This window comes from Pongo pygmaeus, chromosome 8 (assembly GCF_028885625.2).
Source record: "Pongo pygmaeus isolate AG05252 chromosome 8, NHGRI_mPonPyg2-v2.0_pri, whole genome shotgun sequence".
Lineage (NCBI taxonomy): Eukaryota > Metazoa > Chordata > Mammalia > Primates > Hominidae > Pongo > Pongo pygmaeus.
Window position 1 is genome coordinate 27,046,424 of NC_072381.2, and position 26,186 is coordinate 27,072,609.

Here is a 26,186-nt window from a genome sequence, read left to right on the forward strand (position 1 = left end):
GTATGTATGTATACATACATGCATGCATGAATATATCCTTTTTCTTTAAATCCCAAGGTGGATAGTAACACAAAAGACATTTTCCCCAGCTTCTCAAAACTCCAACCCCAGAGATCAGTCTAGTTTAAAGCACCTTGAATTAAAACTGAATTTCAGCTCTTATACAATCCTAGCCACATCCCTGGATAAAAACACAAGAAATAAACAAGCAGTCTCCTCTGCATTTGCAATGTGTTCCAATTTTACATACAATTTCCAGACATAAAAAGTGAAGAGGAGATTCCAATAGTCTCAGAGAGGAGCAGAATAAAGGTCAATGCTGTCAGCTATACTCTCTTGACCAGGAACCCCAGAAAATCCAGAATGTAACAGATCTAGCAAAAGCACAAGTCAGATCAATCAGCTAGGACAAGCTTCAAGATTCTAGCTGACCCCTTAAAAACTTACAAAATATTCTGAAGACCAGAATCCAAATCAAATAGTCCTCTTGGAAAGGAACTACCAAATTTCAAAGGAATAGTTTATCCTGAGCAGAGACAGTGAAAGAATTTAGGTCATTCCAAATGCTTGCAAAATGACCCATAAATACCAAAAAGCTGATACACTACAGGTATCCTTCAAGATCAGCTTATTTTCCATGCTTAGAAATGAACACAGGCAACACATCATATCTCTCCTGAAAATCTGTTGTGGGTTTTTTTTGTGGGGGAGAGTGGGGGGCATTAAGACAAAATTACATACAATTTTCATTTTTTAATAAGTTGCTGGCATTATATATACACACACAGATATATAAATATATATACATATTTAGAAATGAAACGATACAAGTATTTATATTTTCTAAAGCAATTTTGAAAAGCATGTAGATTTTTATTTTTAAATGTTCAGTAGTGAAAGAAAGACAGAATTCACAACACATATGGGTAATATTTGTCTAGGATTTATGGCTTAATAACCATTTCTAATTTTAATATCTTTTTAATACAGCCTATTGAACTGATAAAATTGCACCCCAACCTTAGTAAAATGTGTTTTAAATATTGTATGAAAATTATAATGCTAGCTGCTAAAGAGACTCTATTAATTAAAATCATCTTTATCACAATATTTCCTATCCAAAATATTTACTGGATATGCAAATTAGTTTGTTAATGTAACATAAAATGCTTACCTTGACACCATGGCCCACATCATCCAGAACTGTGTAATCGATAGGTTTCCGAATATACCTTACAGGGCGCTCCATATTCGCAGGTGCTATTATTTTGTGAGTTCTTGATGTATTCTTATTTGTTGTCAAAATACCAATCTCTCTTCGAGCCACTTTCTCTTTATGAATATCCACAGTCTATATTTTAATTTGAACAAAACAAGAAAATATTATTTGACATAATAATATGTTTGCTATCCATATACATTGGACCATATTTAGGATGGACCACAGGACTGTACACCACATGTCTATTTTCCAGTGAATACTATTAAATTATACTAGGCTAAAAGCAGAGAATATTTAGTGGTGGTTTAAAGCACCAACTAATGTAATGGATTTGATTCTAAAATAATTCTCTGGAAAGCAGTTTTCTTTCCTAACAATTTGGTATGTGGGCCGTGCATGGTGGCTCATGCCTGTAATATCAGCACTTTAGGCCAAGACAGGTGGATTGCTTGAGTTCAGGAGTTCAAGATCAGCCTGGGCAACATGGCAAAACCCTGTCTCTACAAAAAGTACAAAACAGCCAGGCATGGTGGCATGCGCCTGTGGTCCCAGCTACTGGGGACGTGAAGTGAGAGGATTGCTTCAACCGGGGAGGTCGAGGCTGCAGTGAGCTGTAATTGTGCCACTGCACTCCAGCCTGGGCAATAGAGGGAGACGCTGTCTCAAAAATAGAGAGATTTGGTATGTGTAGAAAGGGAAAGTTGTCCTGGTATGAGTAGCTGACACTTTATTTATTCAGTGTGATGCAGAACCTCCCCACACACCCCCCCAAAAAAGTAATTACAACACAATGAAGCAAGTGCTATAATGACATATGCACAGTTCATTCAAAATTACTATAAAGGTGCTGAGAACAAGACAACTAACTAGGTTGAAAAGGGTTCATTTAATGGCTTTACAGAGTAGGTAGGTTTCAAAGGATAAACAGGAGTCAAGAGGTAGATATGAAAAATATTAAAGGCAGAGAGAATAATATCCTGCAGACACAGGTTTAAGAGAGAAAAATGGTAAGAGCAGACATAAACTGTCAGCAAGCAGCCTACATACCTGTTTGGTAGAGCCTACCTAGGACTGGTCTACAAGGCTTTTTAAAAATATATTTTTTTATTTAGTTGCCAACTTAAAACTGGATAGTAACCAGCACATGAGAAATAATTATACAACTGCTCAACAACTTAAAATCTGGCTTAATACGGAACTGATGACAAATTTAAATTGAGTGACATGATCACCTCTGCATTTTAAGAAGATCCCACTAGCAGAGGTATTGAAGATAGAACAAGACTACAGAGAGTGAAACCAATTAAGGGATAATTGTGGCAGTCTAGGTGAGACGAGGCCAGGATATGAACTGAAGTAGGAAAAAGAAAAAAAAAAAGGTACTCCCAGGGAAAAGAACAGCACAATGTTATGCTTGAATCAAATCTATTATGATTCTATCTTATTTCATCAGAATTTTTTAATCGAGAAAGAACTTCTAATCAAAAATGCTATCCCAATTCCAAACCAAGATAGATAGAGACACCTCTCCATGAGTATCTATCATTTCTGTACATCTTGTGAGAAGATGCACTAACTCCCTTTGTTCTGGATGTTTATAGAGTAAACAGCCTTAGAAAATATAGCATCTCCTTAGAAAGCAAAGGCAGATTTGCTTACCGTCCAATATAATAAAGTTAATGTAGACCTCCAGGAGAAAGGTTTTCTGCCCATTATAAAAGATGTAGTCCCCTAAGTTGAGAGTCCTTTTTCTCTAATGTACACAACTGTGTATGCAGGCATCACCTGGCTCTTTGCAGTACCCTATGGAAACTGGGGCTGTTTTCTAGCACAAATGCTGACACTCTGGCTACTACTATTGCCATGAGTAATGATGTCCTTTGTCTCTGACCCAGGAGTCTCATGTCTTCCAACAGAATCCATGAAATTGTGGTAGGCTAACTCATTAGTTAACAAGGATAAATCTCAGGACCGTCACAATTTTCGATAGTTTTGGCAATTAAAATAGAATGCTGATGGGGACAAAGCTTTCTAGAAATGGAAGGAAAGACCAGTTAGTAGAAATTGAGAAAAGTTCATGAGAATCATTAACCAACATGTTGTCCAAATTGTATGGTCAACCAGGCAATGAATGATCCTCCACTTTAGTGCCTGTGAACGAGGCTGAAATGAAGAGGAAGTTTCAGGATAAGTACCAGGAAGTAGGCAGATTCAAAGACAACAGCCTGAATGATGCCCTGGTTATTGTCAACACTCCTGAAGATGGCAGGACTTCCTTATCAAGCTGACAGTCAGCCTCAGCAGGTCTGCTTCATGAAATCTTCCAGACTAAGATTTGTCTAGAAGAGGGATACAGGGGCACATAAGGTTCTGTTTCCCTTGGACAACAGTTACAGAGACATGCATCTACACTGAGTTCGAAAGTAAGAAAACGTGCAACCATTGTAGGCAGAGCCAAACAAATCTTTAGAACTTTGGCAAGTTTGCTTGGAAGATGAGGGGCATGTAGTTACATTGCTCAGGCATGTCATGGTTGTTAAAGAAGAATGCATTTTGCTGGCTATCTCAGCGTTCAGCTCCTACTGCAGTCTACCTTGTCAACATTAAATCCTTTCAAGATGACTGGAAAGGGCCTCAGCATTTTCTGGTGGTATAACCTGTCCACTATAAGAAACCTTTGAAACTCTCAGGGAAATTTCCCTGAGACAAACTCCCTTGGACACCAACCAGTCTACAGACTCCTACTGTACTAGATTGGGTTTAAAATGCGGATCAAGGTGATTCACTGAAGAATCAGAAATTAGCTCAAAGAATCTAGATAATTCTTGCTGTTAGTCCTGCAGCCTTAGAAAACTCCAGTAGTCCTAGTACTGAAATCGAGCAAGAATTTAAGAGATCTTATCTTGACATTGTCTTAACAATGGAGCAGCAAAGAGCCTACATTAAGGTAGACTTCTAAAAAATGATGCCATTGTGCAGATCAAGGCTGTCAGCCAAAGGGTACAAAACCCATTTGCCCCACCAGAAAGCAACAAAGCTATAGTTGTTCGATCAAGGTGTTCCCAAAAAGAAATGGATACCGTCCATAATGATGACCTTTTGTGTGTGTGTGTAAGACAAGGTCTCACTCTGTCACCCAGGCTGGAGTGCAGTGGAACAATCACGGCTCACTGCAATCTTCAAATTCTTGCACTCAAGCAATCCTCTGACCTCAGCTTCCTGAGCAGCTGGGATAACAGGTGCATCCCACCATGACAGGCTAATTTTTAAAATATAATATTTAGTAGAGATGAGGTCTCACAATGTTGCCCAGGCTGGTCTCGAACTCCTGGGCTCAAGCAATAATGATCTTGCACAGAATACAGGGTTTTGGTAGGAGCAAAATTACTGCAGGTTTATTGGACTGATCAGCACACAGCTATAGCAGCACTCAAAACTGAAAGTAAATGTCTCTTGCTCATTGGTGCAAAGCTACTCTCTCCCAGCCTCCCTCATCCCTCAACCTCAGCTGCTTTATGAAGAAAGATGATTAGGAGTGGGGCCAACTTCTCCAAGTTCCCAAAGGAGACTGAAGACCACATACACCTGGGTAGGCTACATAACTTTGGGGAGAGCACAGACTCAACATTTTATGGCTCTGTTGGATACAGGAGCCCAAGGCACCTTCATACCCATCCTGTGGAAGAATAAGTTACCAGCTTCCAACTGCTGAGGTCTGGGTAGGGTTCAAAGTAGGGAAGGGAAGCTACTGTGACCTTTTGGGTGGGGCTCTTTGGACCATTCAATGTACTACTGTTTGTGGCTTCCACTGCTGAGTGTATAGTGGTATTGATATTTTACATGCCTGGACTGTGAGTGCTCATAAGCTCCAGGGAGATTATGCTCACTGCGAAGAGCCCATGTAGAAAGGCATTAGTAGGTTTGGGGCCCCACAATCCTTATGACCTGTTTGAGTACAAGTCTGTGCACAGATGACTTCCCTGACTAGACCCTCTGGCAAGAGGAACAACCTCTTCTGGAGGTGACTCTTGGGTTTGGATTCAATGCCTCCCTGACGTAGCTACTAGGTATGCCTCTTTTGAAAAGATTCCCATTTGGGGGATGAGTCAACTCAAATGCAATGACTAATAAGGTGGGAAAGGCCCAACAAGCCTCTCTCATCACATGGAACTGGTAATATTCAAGAATGCAGCCAGTCTGGCCCCTAGGGCATCTCAGCTTTACATGAAAAAGTAGCAGCTTCTCCCTTTGAGAACGTCTGATCTTACATTCTGCCACCTAAACCAAATCTGCTAGCTCAGTGAGGCCCTTGATTCACAGAGGTTCCCTAAATGCCTGGGCCTGTTTCACTGATGATTCAACTAAGCTGAGACCCTGTGGTGCCTAGTGGGCTGTAAACTCCAGTGCCCATGATACAGAACTGAAAATGGGTGTGGTTGCTTTGTTCCACGGGCAAAACTCAAGGACATTCTCACAGATCTGGCCAATATTCCCCTTGAAAACCTTGTTATATTTTTACTGACTATCAGGCTATTACCAACTGCCTAGCTATTTAGTCAGCCACTTGGAAAACTACAGAATGACATATTTAAGACTGTCCAAAAACCATGGAGATCAACTGTAGTTGCTGATCAAACCATCTGGGTCACTAATATAGATGTTTACGGTAAGGATTCATTGTCTGATAAGACCAATTTTAATCAAGCCTCTGATCAAGCTGCATGGTTAAGACTGCTACCTATGCTGCTGGATCCATCATCATACCAGACACAGCAACATATCTATCATCATAGAGTGGATACAAAGTAAAAGACTCTATGTTCCTGATGCAGAGGCTGCCACCTCTGGAAAAGGACTCATTTGTCTCATGGTGAGAGGAACCACATCACATGCTACTGGCAGATTGGTTGCATCAGACAACCTTCTTCAGGCTATCAGTGGGGTCTCACTATTGATGACACTTTTCCAGGGTCTGGTACTGCTATTCCAGTTCAATCAGCTGACTCCAGCCACAGTACCATGGTCCTTGACACTAATCTGTGTCCTATTTTTACTTTCCACATCATTTGCATTCTGACAATAGGTATGCTTTTTATCACAAAAGTCACTCAACAATGAGCTGTTAGTCAAGGTAGGTGACACTCTACCATCTACAAGCCTCTTATATCGCTTAGTGCTGCAACAGCCTTATCAAAAATCAACTCAAAAAACCTCAATAACAACAAAAAAAACCCGACTCAAAAATGGGCAAAAGACTTGACTAGACATTTCTCCAAAGAAGACAGGCAAATAGAGGCCGAACACAGTGGCTCACGCCTGTTAATCCCAACACTTTGGGAGGCCAAGGTGGGCAGATCACAAGGTCAGGAGATGGAGACCATCCTGGCCAACATGGTGAAACCCTGTCTCTACCAAAAATACAAAAATTAGCTGGGCATGGTGGTGTGTGCCTGTAGTCCCAGCTACTCGGGAGGCTGAGGCAGGAGACTCACTTGAACCAGGGAGTCAGAGGCTGCAGTGAGCTGAGATTATGCCACTGCACTCCAGCCTGGCGACAGAGTGAGACTCTGTCTCAAAAAAAAAAAAAAAAAAAAAAAAGACAGGCAAATGGCAAATAAGCACATGAAAAGACACTCAATACCACTTATCATTAGGGCAATGCAAATCAAAACCACAATGTGACACAACCTCACATCCATAATGATGGTTACTATCAAAAAAATCAGGATGTGGAGAAACTGGAGCCCTTGTGCACTTGCAGTCACTGTGAAACATAGTATAGTGATTCCTCACAAAATTAAAAACAGAATTAGCACATAACCCAGCAATTCCAATTATAGGTATATACCCAAAAGAACTGAAAGCAGGGTCACCTAGGAGCTTTATTCACAACAGCCAAAAGATGAAAGTAACCCAACAATCCATCAACAGATCAATGGATGCACAAAATGTGATATATACATACAATAGAATAGTATTTAGACTTAACAATGAAGGAACTTCTGACATATGCTACAATATGGATGAACCTTGAGGACATTATTGAGTGAAATACGCCAGTCACAAAAAGACAAATATTGTATGATTCCATTTATATGAGGTACTAGAGTAGTCAAATTCATAAAGACAGAAAATGGAGATAGTGGTTGCCTGGGGGAGGAAAGCTCGAAGGACACTTGTTTAATGGGTATAGGGTTTAATTTCTACAAGATAAAAAGAGTCCTAGAGATTATTGGTTGATCAACATTGTAACTATACCTAACATCACTGAACTGTACACTTAAAATGGTTAAGATGGTAATCATATATGTATTTTGCCACAATTTAAAAAAAAATTTTAATCAACTCAAAAGATTTCTGAGTATACCTCCGCCACCTCCTCCTGGTCTACACAGGAGTACAGCAGTTTGGTCACTGAATGTGGCTGTCTCCAGAAAGAGAACATCTCCTGGCCACTTGGGATTCCACCCTGACCATTCCTAAGCATGATGCTTCTTCTTTCCTCTAATGGAAATCCCAGGCTGGCTTGATTGGTCTACTCTCTGGGTGGCAACCCAGCCAAAAGGAGGTCTTTGGTATAAACTTAATTCAGGTTCAGCCACCTGGAATTGACGATCTGGATTTTCTTGCTGGATTTCTTTGGTCTTAAATAATAATGACCACTTAGTTAAGTACACTGCTTCCCCTAGAGTGGCTCATGTGGACAAAAGTAGGAGACATAAAAGGGTCTCTGTAAGTTTAATAAAAAGGCCCTTTGTCGCTCTTGCACCTGGCCCTTCCAGACAAAAGGTCTGGGTTTGAGTCAGAGATGACTGGAAAAAAGGTAAAGCTAGCTACTGGAATGGGACACACTGATTTTGTGGCAGTCAAAGGGGTACAACAACCCTGTCTGGCACCTGTGGGGAAAACACCTTAGATGTTGGGAAGTAAGGAAAAAGGAGCAACATTAGTGATCCGTCTTTTAGAATCATCCCTCACAAAGGACATTTCTCTGCAAATGTGCAAAACCTCACATTTAACTGACTACTGGGTCTGCCCCTACCCCGCCACACAACTTTGATCACTACTCAATCATCATTCTCCTTAACCACACAGTCTCTCAGAAGCAGCAGAGGATGGTCCAAGCTCCCAAATCTCCCACACGAAACACCTGTCCATAACTTTAGGCGTCTTTTCAAGGGACAGTCATTTCAAGGGACAGATGAATGCCATCGAGTTGGTGGCACAGATGATAAACAGGACAGATTGGACTGATTGCCTTCAGGCCATCTCTCCACAAACCAGTACTAGAGAAGTATTCATACTGAACTCGGAACCCTAAGGCTTACCAGCCATCAGGGAGGCCACATTGGAGAAACTGTCAGCCTGTGCCGTCTGACTTAAAAGTAGGTCCCACATAACTAGGGAGGTGGGGAAATGGGGGGGGCGCGGAGAGAAGTAGGACAATATAAACAACACATTCTTTATAGGCACACACAGTCCTTGGGAGTATTTCTTGTTTGGAAGTCGGGCATTGCCTCCCTTCAGAAAATGTGATGACTTGCACACCAAGGGAATAATCACTATAATGGGAGTCATCCAATTAGAAAACTTTATTTGAAATTTGTTCCCGATTTTAGCTGAAGCAATCAATGACATCACCTTGGGCCTAGAGGCATTCAGGACAGTCTAAAATCACTATCCAGACTGTTACAGATAGAAGAAAAGCCCTACGCTTCCTCTTTGTAGACCACAGCCAAATCTGTGCTCTATATTCTGTAGTAACTAGATTAATGCCTTGGGCCAAGAGTAAAGTCAGCACAGAAACAAAGAGAAAGCCACCTGGCTCTCTTAGGTAGACCCTAAAGGTTTATTGCATTTGTTCTGTTGGCTGGGTCTTGGACACTGGGGAGCATAATTGAAGTCAATATTGCAGTCTGGCCTCATCTTGCTATCCTGTTGATAGTAACTTTAATGAAATGTGTTATAAGAAAAACTGAATGGATGTGGTCCCAGCCTCTGTTGGTAAGATTAATCAGAGTGACCAATGAAGTTGCATAATCATGGGAAGGAAATCTTACCAGAAGCCAAGAAGGTATAGAAACGAAGGGTGAATACTGTTGGAAGGCAATTATACTTGAGTCTTTCATGTTTCTGTACCTGTTGTGAGTAGAGGGACTGATTCCTTTTGCTCCATACCAACTTGTTACATATGTTTGTATTATATAAGGAATGGTCTTGAGGGATCAAGAAACAGTGTCTCCCTCAGGAGTAAAAGGCAGGTTTGTTTGCTGTCTAGTACAATAAAGATATCAGCTCCAGCTGAGCGTGGTGGCTCACGCCTGTAATCCCAGCACTTTGGGAGGCCGAGTAGGGCAGATCACCTGAGGTCAGGAGTTCGAGACCAGCCTGGCCAACATGGTGAAATTCTGTCTCTACTAGAAATACAAAAATTAGCCGGGCACGGTGGCGCATGCCTGTAGTCTCAGCTACTTGCAGGGGTGCTGAGGCATGAGAATCGCTTGAACCTGGGAGATGGAGGTTGCAGTGAACCAAGATCACACCACTGCACTCTAGCCTGGGCGACACAGTCAGACTCTGTCTGGAGAATCGCTTGAACCTGGGAGATGGAGGTTGCAGTGAACCAAGATCACACCACTGCACTCTAGCCTGGGCGACACAGTCAGACTCTGTCTGGAAAAAAAAAAAAAAAAAGTCATCTGCCTCCAGGGTGAAGGTCAGGTAGGCTTACAAGGCTTACTACCTATTATCAAAGTTTGGGTTCCCTAAACTGGTGGTCCCTCTCCTGTAACAGAGTGCAGTGCATTACAGGAGAGGCATCACCACATGCCATCACTCGTCCCCTTTCACCTTCCTCCATGGAGCAGTGGGCTTGGCAAACTGGCACAAATGCTAACACTCTGCCTCCAGTTATTCTCATCAGTAATAAAGTCCTATGTCTCTGGTCCAGAAGTCTTCTGTCTTCTACCAGCATCTAGGAAAGATGTTAGCTTGCATGGAGGGCAAAATCTGACTCTTCACAGTTCTTGAAAAAACTGTTTTTATAGTGAAACAATTCACATATTCTGACCACCCCCATCCCCAAGTAATTCTGATTATCTGATACAATCATTGATTCATTGATGTTACAAAACGTAAAGAGCCCCATTTTTGTAGAATGCCTCTCTACACATTTTTTTTTTTTTTTTTTTTTGACAGGGTCTTGCTCTGTCGCCCAGGCTGGAGTTCAGTGGTGTGATCTCGGCTCACTGCGCCCTCTGCCTGCCGGGTTCAAGTGATTCTCATGTCTCATGACTCCCGAGTAGCTGGGACTACAGGCATGTGCCCCCACACCCGGCTTATTTTTGTACGTTTTGTAGAGACAGGGCTTCACCATGTTGGCCAGGCTGGTCTCAAACTCCTGACTGACCTCAAGTGATTTGCGCGCCTCGGCCTCCTAAAGTGCTGGGATTACAGGCATAAGCCACCATGCCCCGCCTCTCTAAACATCTTTTTAAACTCCTTCCTTTTCTAATAGGTCCAGCGCTAGTACAAATTTTAGCTCAATTCTGCTCAGCACAGAATTAAGGTGAGGAATCCCTAACTCCATAGAAGGGAAAATATTGAGATTTCAATGGGAGTTGGAAAAGATGGACCAGTATTTACCTAGGTTTGTTTCTACCTCTCCCAAACACTCATTCTCTGTCTCCTTTCTAAGGTCACGTTACAGACAGTGTCTCCAGGTTCATTTTCCTCTTTATAACCCCTTGGCAAACTCATCCACATTCAGGCTTAAATTACCATATATACACACAAACTTTTCTTCATCTATTCAAGAACCCTCCTCTAAGCTATAGGTTCGTGTATAAAACTGACATTCTCTCAGATATTTCAATGGTACCTTAAAGTGAACGTGTTCAAAATCTAACACACAGGCTCTTCAATCCTATTTCAATGCTCCTACTTCAATTCTCTATTGGTTTATGTAAGTCAGACATCTAGCATTTACTTCATGTTTAATTTTACTAAATCCTGTCACATTTACCTTTAAATACCAGAAATCTGTTTCTAACAGTTTAATCCTACTCAATCTACTATCATCTGTCACCTTGGTTATTGCAACAGCCTTCTAATTGGTCCACTTGTACCCAATCTGGCCTTTTTCCAGTCTGCTCTCTATGGTGTAACCATGGAGATCTTTACAAAAGAAGTAAACTTGAGAAAACAAAATGAAAAATGTGTACATCTCACCTGTTTAAACCCTATTAAAAGAGCATCCCACATGGTCCCCAGTCCTCAAGGGAAAAATTAATTCAAAATGTCTTGTTCTTTCCCTATTTTTCTCAAACATCATGGAATCCACAACTCTCCTCCCTAAAATCGTCCTTTTTTCACCCTTCCTACTTCACTCACACACTGCAGAATTATTCAGGACACGATTTCAAATTACTTGAAAAATTCTACTCTGGTCTACTCCCTCTCCATTCTCTCAATTCTGAATCATAAAAGTCCAAAACACAACACGTCCAGCAAAGCACAACCCTCCATATGGCAGGGTGAGCAGATAAAGCGGGTAGGAAGAAGGGAACAGATTTGGAACATTTGTATAACAACAGCATGCATATGTTCACCAAGCGAGAGTTAGCTTTTTCAGCGAGACTAATTCTTTCTCATACTTGAATTTCCTTACTTTCACACATTTTTCTTCAACTTTACATAGCAAAAGCAGCAGTCTGACATTAAAAAACAATAAGCTTTTGGTCTTAATATATGAGAGTCAAAATCAGAGTAACCCCAGTTGAGAAGAACTAGATGGCCCAGGAGATTACCCTATAGCAATCCTTAGACCCACTGGTTAAAAAAAAAAAAAAAGCATGCAATCTTGAAATTAGAAAATTATGTTTGAATACTAACTCTTTTGCTTATTGGATATAACATTTTATGCAAGTTTTAATTAACTAAAATTTCATTTTGCTTATGATAAGGTTTGGCTCTGTGTCCCCACCCAAATCTCATCTTGAATTGTACTCCCATAATTCCCATGTGTTGTGTGGGGGACACAGCGGGAGATAATTTTAATCACGGAGTCGGTTTCCCTCATACTGTTCTCGTGGTAGTGAGTAAGTCTCACGAGATCTGATGGTTTTATCAGGGGTTTCCACTTTTGCATCCTTCTCATTTTCTCTTGCTGCCGTCATGTAAGAAGTGCCTTTTGCCTCCCGGCATGATTCTTAGGCATCCCCAGCCATGTGGAACTGTAAGCCCAATTGAACCTCTTTTTCTTCCCAGTTTCACGTATGTCTTTATCAGCAATGTGAAAACGGACTAACACAGCTTATATAAAATGGGAATAGCATATGAGAAACTATAACATTGCTTGATACAAAAAAGTACTAAAAAATAATAAATCTGAATCTTATTTATCAAACTACCCAATCTACAACTCTGCAATTAAGATAAAGCATTTCTAAAATATTAATATGAAAACATGAATGTATCACATTATGTATTTGAAATATGATGAATGTGATTTAGGTTCAAATCTCCAGTTTTGCCACTGGCAATACAATTTTTAAGACCTCCTCAAAGCCAGTCTAATAAACATTAATATACCAGCAGTTTGAGGCCAGGCGCAGTGGCTCACGCCTGTAATCCCAGCACTTTGGGAGGCCGAGGCGGGTGGATCACAAGGTCAGGAGATCGAGACTATCCTGGCTGACACAGTGAAACCCCGTCTCTACTAAAAATACAAAAAATTAGCTGGGCGTGGTTGGCGGGCGCCTGTAGTCCCAGCTACTCGGGAGGCTGAGGCAGGAGAATGGCATGAACCTGGGAGGCAGAGCTTGCAGTGAGCCAAGATCACGCCACTGCACTCCAGCCTGGGCAACAGGGCGAGACTCCGTTTCAAAAAAAAAAAAAAAAAAAAAAAAGATACCAGCGGTTTTGAAAACTCAACTGATCCCGAGGTAAACAAATGCTAAAATTCATTTGAAAAAAAAAAAAAAAAAGTGGATCCTCATTTTTTTGGCAGGAACTTGTAGTCCCACTCCCTGTTATGTAGAGAGGCAAAGGGAAGAGCTCTGGCCCCCGTGGCATGTCTTTGGAGCCATGCAGCTTCCTGTCTGCCAGTTCTATCCTCAAGCACCAGGACACCAGGGAAAAGGAAAAAGAAAAAAGAAAGTGGATCTTAGAGGTAGGGGTATCAAAAGTACTAACTAGAGAAAAGAGAAAAACCCAAAGACAAGTTCTCAATAAATGAAGACCATGCTTGATGCATCAGCACCTGAAGGAGAAGAGACAAAATCAAAATAGAATATACATGGAACAAATTTGGAAGTAACCAAAAAAATGAACATGTACAGGGGGAATCACCTTTTAAAGCATGAATACATACACACATTTGAATTACATATGTTTTATATAATTCAAAGCTCACAAAATTCAAGACGTATAACAAATGATGGTGTTTCCTTTTCCTGGCTAAACTTCAAATGACAATAAAAGAAATTGTTTAACTAATCCCCTTTTCAGTTTTGAAATTATGCAGTGGTTCACAAAATTTTTAATGTGAAGGAAATCTTCACATTTTAAAAGGGATTTTCTGTATTTTATTAATATTTTATGTTTTTATTTAACTTTTAAGTTCAGGGGTACATATGTAAGATGTGTTAGTTTGTTGCATAAGTAAACGTGTCATGGGTGTTTGTTGTACAGATTATTTCATCACCCAGGTATTAAGCCTAGTATCCATTAGGTTTTTCCTGGTCCTCTCCCTCTTCCCACCCTTCACCCTCCAGTAGGCCCCAGTGTGCACTGTTCCCCTCTATGTGTCCATGTGTTCTCATCATTTAGCTCCTACATATAAGTGAGAACATGCAGTATTTGGTTTTCTGTTCCTGCATTACTTTGCTAAGGATAATGGCCTCCAGCTCCATCCATGTCCCTGCAAAAGACATGATCTCATTCTTTTTTGATGGCTGCATAGTATTCCATGGTGTATATGTACCACATTTTCTTTATCCAGTCTATCACTGATAGGACATTTAGATTGATTCCGTCTTTGCTATTGTGAATAGTGCTACAGTGAACATACATGTGCACGTGTCTTTGTAACAGAACAATTTATATTCCTTTGAGTATACACCCAGTAATGGGATTGCTGGGTCAAATGGTATTTCTGTCTCTAGGTCTTTGAGGATTCACCACACTGTCTTCTACAATGGTTGAACTAATTTACATTCCCACCAACAGTGTAAAAGCATTCCTTTTTCTCCACAACCTTGCCAGCATCTGTTATTTTTTTCGACTTTTTAATAATAGCCATTCTGACTGGTATGAGATGGTATCTCATTGTGGTTTTTATTTGCATTTATTTAATGGTCAGTGATGTTGAATTTTTTTTCAAATGATTGTTGGCTGCGCATGTATGTCTTCTGAGAAGTGTCTGTTCTCTGCTCAAGTCCTTTGCCCACTTTTTAATGGGGTTGTTTTTTTTTCTTTTAAGTTTAAGTTCCTTATAGAAGCTGGATATTAGACCTTTGTCAGAAAAATGTGGAACACTTCATGAATTTGCATGTCATCCTTGCACAGGGGCCATGCTAATCCTCTCTATATTGTTCCAATTTTAGTGTACATGCTGAAGAAGTGACCACTTATGTTGTATTTTTATCACATAAAATGAAATTGTACTGCAATGGGCTGGTAAAAATGACATAGTTGTAGTTAGTCCAATACAAAGCAAACAAGGCCTCTGAATTTGGTTAATGCAAGAGGCATAATATACAGCTAATACTGGCTGTGCTCAGTGACTTACACCTATAATCCCAGCCCTTTGGGAGGCCAAGGAGGATGGATCATTTGAGTCCAGGAGTTTGAGACTAGCCTAGGCAACACGGTGAAACCCCATCTCTACAAAAAATGCAAAAAAATTTGCTGGGCATGGTGGCACACACTTGCAGTCCCAGCTACTCAGGAGTCTGAGGTGGGAGGATCACCTGAGCCCAAGAGGTCAAGGCTGCAGTGAGCCACAATCACACCACTGCACTACCGCCTAGGTAAGAGTAAGACTCCGTCTCAAAACAAAACAAAACAAAACAAAACAAAAAAACAGAGCGAATATAATACAAGTGGAAAACTCTTTTGGCAGACTCAATATGACAAGCAAAAATCATATCAAGAGTTGTGAGAGAGACTAACGGCAATATGGAACATAAGATAATCAACAGAAACATTCAAAGTAAAAATTATTAGAACACCCTGAATAAAACCCTGAAAGCCCTCTCCCCTATCCAATTGTATTTTACTTCTAGTTATAAATAAGAAACAAGGAAACAGTGAGATAGGAGTTTGAAAGAAAAACCTAGAAAAAAAATTAAATGGTCTTCAAAGCCAGATACAACACACCCCCATCTACTCACAACCACACATACACCCGATTGTCCCCCTCTATCCCATGTTACCTTGATGCCAAGTCTTTCCAAACTGATCTACAGCTTCAATGCATTCCAATAAAAATGCCAACAGAGATTTTAAAGGTTCTAAATTTATATGGGAGGGCAAAGGGGAAAGAATGGCTAAGACATGGTCTAGAAGAAAAACTAGAAGGGAGGAGGGTAACTTGCCTATTGAGATATGAAGCCATAGTAAAGAAGATAGTAGGGTTCTTACAGGGTTAAATAAATGGACCAATACAACAGAAGAGAGAATTCAGAAAAAAAAATCATGCTTATAAGGAAACTTGGTATCTTACAGTGATAGCACAGTAAGAAAGAATGTATTATTTGAGTAGAGCAACTATTTTGCCATATAGAAAAAAACACTGAAAATGGATCCCTACTCAAACTATAGGAAAAAACTAATTCCAGATCCTTTACATTTAAATGCAAATAAATGGCATATTTATATTTGAAATATTATGCACTATATAATGAGAATGAACAAACTACTAATGAATGAACTATGTATACATAATACAGATAAATCTTAGAAATTATAATGCTGAATAAAAAAAGCAAGCCATGCTAGACTACATACAGGATGAATCCATTGTTATAAGCCCAAATACAAACAAAATTAAACAATAATTGTTTAGTGATACACATACACGCGATTTAAAAAAATGTTAAGTGCAAGGGAACGATAAACATCCCTTTTGTGGTTGGTGAGAAGTATACAGAGAAAAGAAACAGAATTGGTCATTTTCTAGTTTTTAGTTTTAACGATGGATTCAGAGATGTTTGATTTATTATTATATATGCATAACATATATTACATTTATTCTTTTGAATAAGTATAATTTGTCTTTAATTACACACAAATAGCACACAGAAAAGAATGATTAATATTCCTGAAGCAACATCAAAAGACTCCATGAAAGAAACCTCATTTTTGCCAGCCATAACTGGCAGGTGAAAGAGAAAAAATGAGAGTGGGGAAAAAGGTCAAAATCCAAGCACAGGGGACAGCATAAGCCAGGGAAAAGAGGCATGAAAACACAACACCTTCTCCGAGATGAGAGAAAAGCTAAAATAGTATGAATAAAAGTAAGTTGAACTCTACTCTAATTAAGAGTTGAAGAAAAGATTATGGAAATTAGGAGACCAAATTTGAAAACTTCTTTTTAAATGGTCAAGCAAGGCTTTTATAAAAATAAGTAGATTGGGAATTGAATAAATAAAATTAATTGTGTGGCAAACAAATGTTCTAAAGGAAACATTAAAATATTCTAAAAGCAATTATATTTAGAGAGGAAAACATTTTCTAAAATGTAGAAATAAAATGACAAACTCCATAAGCAGACAAGATTTTAAAATTATCTTTTAAGATATGATTATTTTAAACTGCTGTATAGAAATAGGTTTTCATTTTGTTCTTTTTCCTCTCCCTTGTCACTCTGGAGGAAATAAAAATAATACATATGCTTCTTTTAAAGATCTTCCAGAAAAATCCTTCTTAATCATCAAAAGACAGAAAGGCAGGCAGGAAAGAAGTATGACATAGCAACACTACTTAATGTTCCATGGATTTTCTACAATATCATCTCAGAAGGCCTACTATCATCCTCACAACTGCCACTGCTACTACAGGAAAGGCATTATAGGTTTTAAGCAAAGAACCTTGTACATAAGTAAAAACACAATAAATGTTTGCTAAAAAATAACTACAGAATGAAAATCGAAATATTTTTGCCCTGAATAGAGAAAGGAGAGGGGTATAAAAAGGGCAGAAGAAGAGAGTCCTGAGACAAGCTGCACAGAGGAAGCCTTCAGCCAAGAAAGAGACAATCTTTGTCTGTTATTGCTTATTTGGACCAGACTCTGGAAATGGCCTTATGCCCAAAATTCTGTGTTACAGATCTTTGTTCAATAAGCTTGAAACAAGGTCCCAATCAACTTCGAAGTTAACTTGATTCAGAATGACCAATATACACACCATAAAATAGATCTATTTAGAAAAGATGAGCTGCAAAATCAGACTCTGGTGGAAAAACAAAAACCACTTGGATCAGAATTATTCTGAAATATTTTGGCCTGGGAAAAACTGAATCTGTCACTAACATTCTGGCCCATGCCTAATTTTTTAGTACTTCCCATGACATTTTTCTGTCTCCTCCTCGCCTGCTTAATTATATAAGACAAACTACAAAATACTCTATGTGGTAATTACATACCCGCCTCAAAAAGGAAACTTTTTTGCCTAATTTAGTGATAATCATTTTTTATCCAAACTATAATCTAAGCTAAATATGAGCTTTTAATAGAACATTAGATCACAGTTGATCTTCTAAGCACCAGGTCATGAATTTGTACTTAATTCTTCAACCTACTACTTCTTACCTAACAACTAACATTTGTTTTAATATTTCATGAGTGTCTCTCCCTTCTTAAAAAGATGATATGTTTAAAATTCACCAGCCTGGGCAACATAGTGAGACCCTGTGTTTACAAAAAATAAATTGTTTATAATTAGCCAGGCGAGGGCCGGGTGCAGTGGTTCACGCCTATAATCCCACCACTTTGGGAGGCCAAGGTGGGTGGATCACTTGAGGTCAGGAGTTCAAGACCAGCCTGGCCAACGTGGTGAAACGCCATCTCTACCAAAAAATATAAAAATTAGCCGGGCGTGACATGTGCGCCTGTAGCCCCAGCTACTCGGGAGGCTAAGGCAGGAGAATCCCTTGAACCCGGGATGCAGAGGTTGCATTGAGCCAAGATCGTGCCACTATACTCCAGCCTGAGTAACCTTGTCTCCAAAATAAATAAAAATAAAAATAATAAAAATAAATACATTAGCCAGGCATGGTGGCTCACGCCTGTAGTTCCAGCTACACATGAGGCAGGAGAATTGCTTAAGCCTAGGAGGTTGAAGCTGCAGTAAACAGTGATCATGCCACTACATTCCAAACTGGGTGACACAACAAGACCATGTCTCAATAAATAAAAAATAAGTAAAATAAAATTCTCTACATATGTCAGGCAGTACAGTCTAATGACTAAGAGTTGAGTTCAGGAACCAAACCGCGTGGATTTAATAGGTGGCTGCAGCATTTACTAACTGTGTGAACATGGGTAAGTTACTTAACCATCCTATGCCCTCAGTTTCCTTACCATACATATGAGATGTAAAAACAAGCAAAAAAACAGTTATCAACTTCACACAGTTATTGTAAGGATTAAATGAAGTAATATATAGAATGGATTTTCAACAGTGTCTGGCATGTAGAAAAATCAATATATGTTAGCTTTTTATTATTACTATTGTTTCCCAGTCCTCATTCAAGTTTTTAACTGAGTTTACTTGATGATATGAAACCAGAAAAAGCTTATAGCCAATAATAAATACAACTAATCTTAGCAATCTTAGACATCAAAAGTTGTTACTTAGGGCCAGGCGTGGTGGCTCACGCCTGTAATCCCAGCACTTTGGGAGGCCGAGGTGGACAGACTGCTTGAGGCCAGGAGTTTGAGACCAGCCTGGCCAACATGGCAAAATCTTGTCGCTACTAAAAATACAAAACTTAGCCAGGCATGGTGGCGCATGCCTGTAATCCCAGCTATTCGGGAGGCAGAGGTTGCAGTGAGCTGAGATTGCACGACTGCACTCCAGCCTGGGCAACAGAATGAGAATCTGTCTCTAAAAAAAGAAAAAGAAATTGTTACTTAGTCCATTTAAGATACCCCACGTATATTACATGCATAACAAGCAGTATATTACATGCATAACAAGCAGTGCAAATCAGTATTATCAAAAAAAGAAGATTCAAATAATAAAACTTCGAAAGGATTTGGATTCACTTAGTAGTAGCCCTTTCTAGGCATCCTTATTTCTTTCTTCATTATAGGAGTATTTTTGGTCCTATAATTCTTCTTACAAGCAATGACCACATTTGGAGATATTTATACTGAAAGGATATTTAAAAAGTACAAGTTGGTACTTCAGTTTAAATTTTGAGGATGGATTTACACACTGATGTCTCTCCCTCCTGTAATGTCACCAAAATGACTGCCAAAGAATTCATTTATATACACACACATACACAAATACACACTTTTTAGAGGGATAAGGGACAAGTATTTCCAACAAATCTCTGAATATCAGAAAACAAATCAAGGCAAGGCAGCTAACTCATCCGAGTAAAAGCAGTAGAACTTAAAACACCTGCCACAGCAAGGCAATTTACCCTGAAAGAAACAAACAGCCTCTGGAAGCCAGGTTCTTTAAGTGAGGAACCACAATAAGATACCACTTCATGCTCACTAGGATAGCTATAATCAAAAAAATAGAGCCAGGTGCAGTGGCACATGCCTCTAGTACAAGATATTCAGGAGGCTGAGGGAGGAGGATCAACTGAGCCCAGGAGTTTGAAGCCAGCCTGGACAACATAGCAAGGCCCTATTTCAAAAAAATAACACTAGACAAAACAAGTTTGTAAGGATGTGAAGACAAAACAAGTGTTTCTCTGCAATGCTCATACACTGCTGATGGGAATATAAATGGGACAGCCATTTGGGGAAACAGTCAGCAGTTTCTCAAATAGTTAAACACAGAGTTACCATACGATCCAGCGATTCCACTTCTAGGTATACAACCAGTATAACTGAAAACATATGTCCATGCAAAACTTGTACACAATTGTTCACAGCAGCATTATTCATAACAGTCAAAAAGTGGAAACAACCCAAATGTCTATCAAATAAAATGATGAACAGATAAAGAAAAGGTAGTCTATCCATACAACAGAATATTATTTGGAAATAAAAAGGAATAAAGTACTAATGCATGCTACAACATGCATGGACCTTGAAAATATCACACTAAGAAGCCCAAAGGATCACATATTGCTTGAATCTATTTACATGAAATGTCCATGGTAGGCAAACCTATACAGACAAAAAACAGATGACTAATTGTTAGGACTGGGAGGAGAGGGGACGCTATGATTGGGAATGATTAGCTGAGGGGTATGGGGTTTCTTTTTGGGGTAATTAAAATGTTCTAAAATTGATTGTGGTAACGTATGCATAACTTTGTGAACATAGCAAAAGCTAATGCACTGTATACTTTAAATAGATGAATTACATGATGTTAATTATACTTCAATAGAACTTTCTTTTAAAAGCTAGAAACAACAAAAAGCCGAATTGAGTATCTGCAAATGGAACAATGAATTTCCCAGTCTTTCCACTCACCATGTTCTCCTTTAAGAATGTGACTCTCATGAAGGAAATTAGAAGATTCTCCACTGCAGATATAGAATGGCACAAGAGAAAAGACTTCCATACATTGAAAGTTGGAGGTGCCCCATTCTTTAAGTATATGACAAAAGCTATCGATTGGTGGTGTGACTCAGCCACCAACATGATACAGCCACCAACTGCCAGAGGCTATCAATTGGTGGCCATATCAAACCACCAATTGATAGACTCTGTCACACACTTAAAGAGTTTCTACTTAAGCATTTTAGTCTCCTATTCTTAAATATAAACAGAAAGCCAAGAATCACCAGACTACCTGGGGGCAACATTTCATAAAGGAGGAGACCCTAAAACAAAACAGAAAAAAAAACCTGGAAAAAAATAGATTTTGCAGGGAATAGAAGAATACTTTAAAAAATAAAAATAAGAGGCCAGGCATGGCGGCTCACGCCTGTAATCTCAGCACTTCGGAAAGCCAAGGCCGGTGGATCACCTGAGGTCAGGAGTTCAAGACCAGCCTGACCAACATGGTGAAACCCCGTCTCTACTAAATACAAAAAATTAGCCAGGCGTGGTGGCACATGCCTGTAATCCCAGCTACTTGGGAGGCTGAGGCAGGAGAATCGGTTGAACCCGGGAGGCAGTGGTTGCAGTGAGCCGAGATCGTGCCATTGCACTCCAGCCTGGGCAACAAGAGCAAAATTCCATCTCAAAAAAATAAAAATAAAAAAAAGAAAAGGAACTGAAGTGCAGAATAAAAACTAATCATTAAGTTTCAGTTTACAAAAAAGGAACTAAGGACAAGAAAACCCTTAAAAAGTTTAAAAAAAAAAAAAAACTAACAACAGACTGGAATTTAAAGTTTAGGAAGTCTCCCAAAGAGGTGAAAATTAGGAAGGAAAATAATACTAAAATATTAATACAAAAAATGTAGTATCTTAATGGAACACCTAGAAAAAAAAAAAGAACTCAGAATACAGTGGAAAAGAAATCATTAAACAAAGAATATTATCTTCCAAAAATACAGTAGCATATCTCCAGATTAAAAAGAGCTCACTAAGTGCTGGCACAATGTACTTTTAAAAGACCAATACCACATGGTGGCTTAGCCCTGTAAATCCCAGCACTTTGGGAAGCCAAGGTGGGACGATGGCTTAAGGCCAGAGTTTGATACAAGCCTGGGCAACATAGCACGAGCTTTCCTGTATTTGAAAAAAAAAAAAAAAAAAAAAGCTAAGTGTGGTGGCATATACCTGTAGTCCTAGTTACTCAGGAGGCTGAGGCAGGACAGATCACTTGAGCCCAGGAGTTCAAGGCTGCAGTGAGCTATGACTGCACCACTGCATTCCAGCCTGGGCAACAGAACAAGAGCCTGTCTGTCAATCAATCAGTCAATACAATAAAAATTTAAAAATTAAATAAATGAATGACCAATACCTGCCAAGTACAGTGGTATGCACATCCCAGTTACTCAGAAGGCTGGGGCAGGAGAATCACTTGAGCCCAGGAGTTCAAAGCCAGCCTGGGCAACACAGGAAGACCCCATCTTTTTACAGACTTTTAGTAAAAAAAAAAATGTTAAAGACCATAACCAGCCAGGCACCCATGCCTGTAATCCTAGCACTTTGGGAGGCTGAGGCGAGTGGATCACCTGAAGTCAGGAGTTTGAGACCAGCCTGGCCAACATGGCAAAACCCTGTCTCTACTAAAAATACAAAAATTAGCCAGGCGTGGTGGCACATGTCTGTAATCCCAGCTACTCGGGAGGCTGAGGCACAAGAATTGCTTGAACCAAGGAGGCGGAGATTGCAGTGAGCCAAGATCGCACCACTGCACTCCAGCCTGGGCGACACAGTGAGACTCTGTCTCAAAAAAACAAACAAACAAAAAAAACACCATACCAAGTTACATAACTGTGAAATTTCAAAGCACCACAGTAAAGAGATTAAATATGCCAAAAGTTTCCAGAGAGAAAAAGATAAGAATATACAAAGGATCTGGAATCAGTGAAACATAAGACATCTCAATGACAATACTGGAAGCGAGAAGAAATGAACTATTTCCTTTAAAATATGTTGACTTCTAAAATAAAAAATTTTATTTAACACAGTACTGGAAGTACTAGCAAGAGCCATCAAACAAGAAAAAGAAATAAACAGGCATTTAAATCAGAAAGGAAGTAGTAAAATTATCTCTATTTGCAAATGACATGTTCCTAAATACAGAAAACCCCAAAGATTCCACAGAAAAAATAAAAACACTGCTAGAACTAATGAATTCAGTAAAGAATACAAAATCAACATACAAAAATCAGTAACATTTCTATACACAATAACCCAGCTGAAAAAGAAATTAAGAAAACAATTCCATTTATGATAGCATCAAAAAAAAATACTTAGGAGTAAATTTAAATGAGAAAGTTAAAGATTTGTACACTGAAAACTGTAATACACTGATGAAAGAAACTGAAGAAGACTCAAGTAAATGGACAGATATCCTATGTTCATAGATAGGAATAATTAATATTGTTAAAACAGCCATACTACCCAAGGCAATATACAGATTTAACCCAATCCCTATCAAAATTCTAATGGCATCCTCCACAGAAATAGAAAAAACAATCCTAAAATCCATATAGAGCCACAAAAATCCTAAATAACCAAGGCAATACGGAGAAACTCCAGCCTGGTGACAGAGTGAGACCCAGTCTCAAAAAATAAAATAAAAGAGCTCAAAAGCTTGGGAGGTCTAAGCTGCAATGAGCCATGATTGTGTCACTGCACTCCAGACTGGGTGACGGAGTGAGACCCAGTCTCAAAAAATAAAATAAAAGAGCTCAAATACACAGAAATAGAGAATGAAACAGTGGTTACCATGGTTATTTTGGGGGGGAAAGGAGGGGGAGCTGTGGGTCAAAAGATACAAAATAGCAGATATTCAGAATAAGTTTAGAGATCCACGTACAACATGAGGACTACTGTTAATAAAACTGTATTGTACAGTCATATGTCACATAACATTTTGGTCAACAATGGACCACATATATATCACACCACATAATAACAATAGTTCCATAAGATTATAATACTGTATTTTTATTGTACCTTTTCTATGTTTAGATATGCTTGGATACACAAATACCATTGTGTTCCAATTGCCTACAGGACTGAGGACAGTAACATGCTGTACAGGTTTGTAGCCTAGGAGCAATAGGCTGTACCATAGGGCCTAGGTATACAGTAGGCTGTACTATCTAGGTTTGCATAAGTACACTCTATGATGTTCACACAACAAAATGGCCTAGGAATACATTTCTCAGAACATTTCCCTGTCATTAAGCAAGGCATGACTGTATTAAGGATTTTCATTAAATAAGTAGATTTTAGGTGCTCACCACTTAACAAAAGTAACTATGTGAAATGACAGATGTGTTTATCTGCTTCACTATAGTAACTAATTTACTATCTATATGTATTCCATAACACAGAAGTCCCCTTTTTGGCACCAGGGACTGGTTTTGTGGAAGACAATTTTCCATGCACTGGGGAGACAGGGGAATGGTTTTGGGATTAAACTGTTCTACCTCAGATCATTAGGCATTAGATTCTCATAAGGAGCGTGCAACTTAGGTCCCTTGGGCATAAGGTTCACAATAGGGTTTGCGCTCCTATGAGAATCTAATGCCACAGCTAATCTGACAGGAGGCAGCAATGTTCGCTGGCCCTCTGCTCACCTCCTGCTGTGCAGCACGGTTCCTAACAAGCCACAGACTAGTACAGGCTAGTAGCCCAGGGGTTGGGGACCCCTGCCATAACGTCATGTTGTAAACCTCAAATATACACAGTAAAATTTATTTTTTTAAGTCTAAAGGAAAGTAATTTTTAGTCTAAAACTAAGGACAGTATAGCACAGTGATAACAAGTAGATTCTAAAACCAGACTGCCTGGTTCAAATGATGCCATTTAATAGATGTATTATCCTGAACAAGTTGCCTAAGCTCTTTGTGTATCAATTTCTTCATCTGTAAAATGAGGTTGTTATAAGAATGAATTAATTCATAGGTGTTCATTTATGTAAAAAGCCTGGTATATAATATGCACTCTATAAGTGCTCTAGAAAGCACGACTAGGGATAGGAAGGGATTGCATTGAATTCCGCTTGTCATTATAATCCCTTAGGTAGTATGTGACTGGTTTTTAATCACATTCACATATTATCACAGGGAGGAAGGGAGGGAGTTGTAAAATGAAGTTCAAAGGTAACAGCTTGGTACAGAAGAGTATCTATATGCCTTTAGCTTAAATGAGATAAGCAGAAACACAGAAAATGTAAAAATGAGGGAGAATCTCAGCAGACAGTCAAGAAGGGAGGCAAGGCATGGTAGGAAAAACCTGGTCTGGCTGAATAGTGGGGTCAGAGCTGTAAACCAAGACATGCTGATTCAGATTAAAGAAAAAAAGCATGGCTTGTTGATATCAGAGTAGAACGGAATGTTCATATGAAGAAACTGAGTTTTAATCACAATTAACTGACTTTTCAAAGATGAGATTCACTGAGGGGTTTTGATTGACATTAAAAGCATTTTAAATTAAAGGATAATAGGAAAACAAAGTAACAGACTTTACGTCTTGTTAAAGTCATTATTACCTTACTAATATAAGCAATGCCAACTGGAGCAATATGGCACATTAGATAACCTGAAATCTCTCCCACTAGAAACTACCTAAAAATGCTTGATTTAAAGATGCTATGAAAGCATCTTTTTAAAATTCACAGTCCAAAACTAAAGAGAGTAAAGAAAATCCAGGGAGACTAGGAAAAAGAGAGGACAAAAATTCAGAGCAGAAAACATGAACGAGGCTGCAGCTACTCTGTAGTAGCTTTTTGGCCTCTAGCAAAGGAAGAGAGTAAAGAAAATCCAGGGAGACTAGGAAAAAGAGAGGACAGAAATTCAGAGCAGAAAACATGAACGAGGCTAAAGCTACTCTGTAATAGCTTTTTGGCCTCTAGCAAAGGAGCTTGTACTTTTATGCCACATGGGGACAAAATTAAAATACCCTTTGGGCTTGCTGAAGGTGGGAAGTTAGAACTGATATAGCAAAAGGGACTTTGCAGATGTGATTAAGAATCTTGAGATGGGGTGCTATCCAGTATTGGGGGGGTGAATCAAATGAAATCACGAGGGTCCTTATAAGCCAAAGAGGGAGGCCAGAGGGTCAGTACTGATCAGTGATGCCATATGAAAAAGACTCAACTGGCCATTGGTGACTTAAAGACGGACGAAGGGGTCA

General features: G+C 39.3%; 1 protein-coding gene and 2 non-coding genes across 14 annotated transcripts in view; 1 reads left to right on the forward strand and 2 right to left on the reverse strand.

The window, feature by feature from the left end:
* ABI1 (abl interactor 1) overlaps positions 1-26,186 on the reverse strand; it is a 117,847-nt gene that overhangs the window by 28,906 nt on the left and 62,755 nt on the right. For all 12 annotated transcript variants that reach the window (XM_054436599.2, XM_054436593.2, XM_054436598.2 and 9 more), the window contains exon 3: positions 1,175-1,351. In XM_054436599.2, coding sequence (XP_054292574.1) covers positions 1,175-1,351 — 177 coding nt within the window. The remainder of the gene's footprint in view (positions 1-1,174; positions 1,352-26,186) is intronic.
* LOC129006999 (small nucleolar RNA SNORA57) lies at positions 13,216-13,356 on the forward strand. Its single transcript, XR_008492181.1, has one exon. It is a non-coding gene; the product is annotated as a small nucleolar RNA SNORA57 (small nucleolar RNA).
* Positions 14,747-14,853, reverse strand: LOC129007068 (U6 spliceosomal RNA). The gene has a single exon (XR_008492230.1). It is a non-coding gene; the product is annotated as a U6 spliceosomal RNA (small nuclear RNA).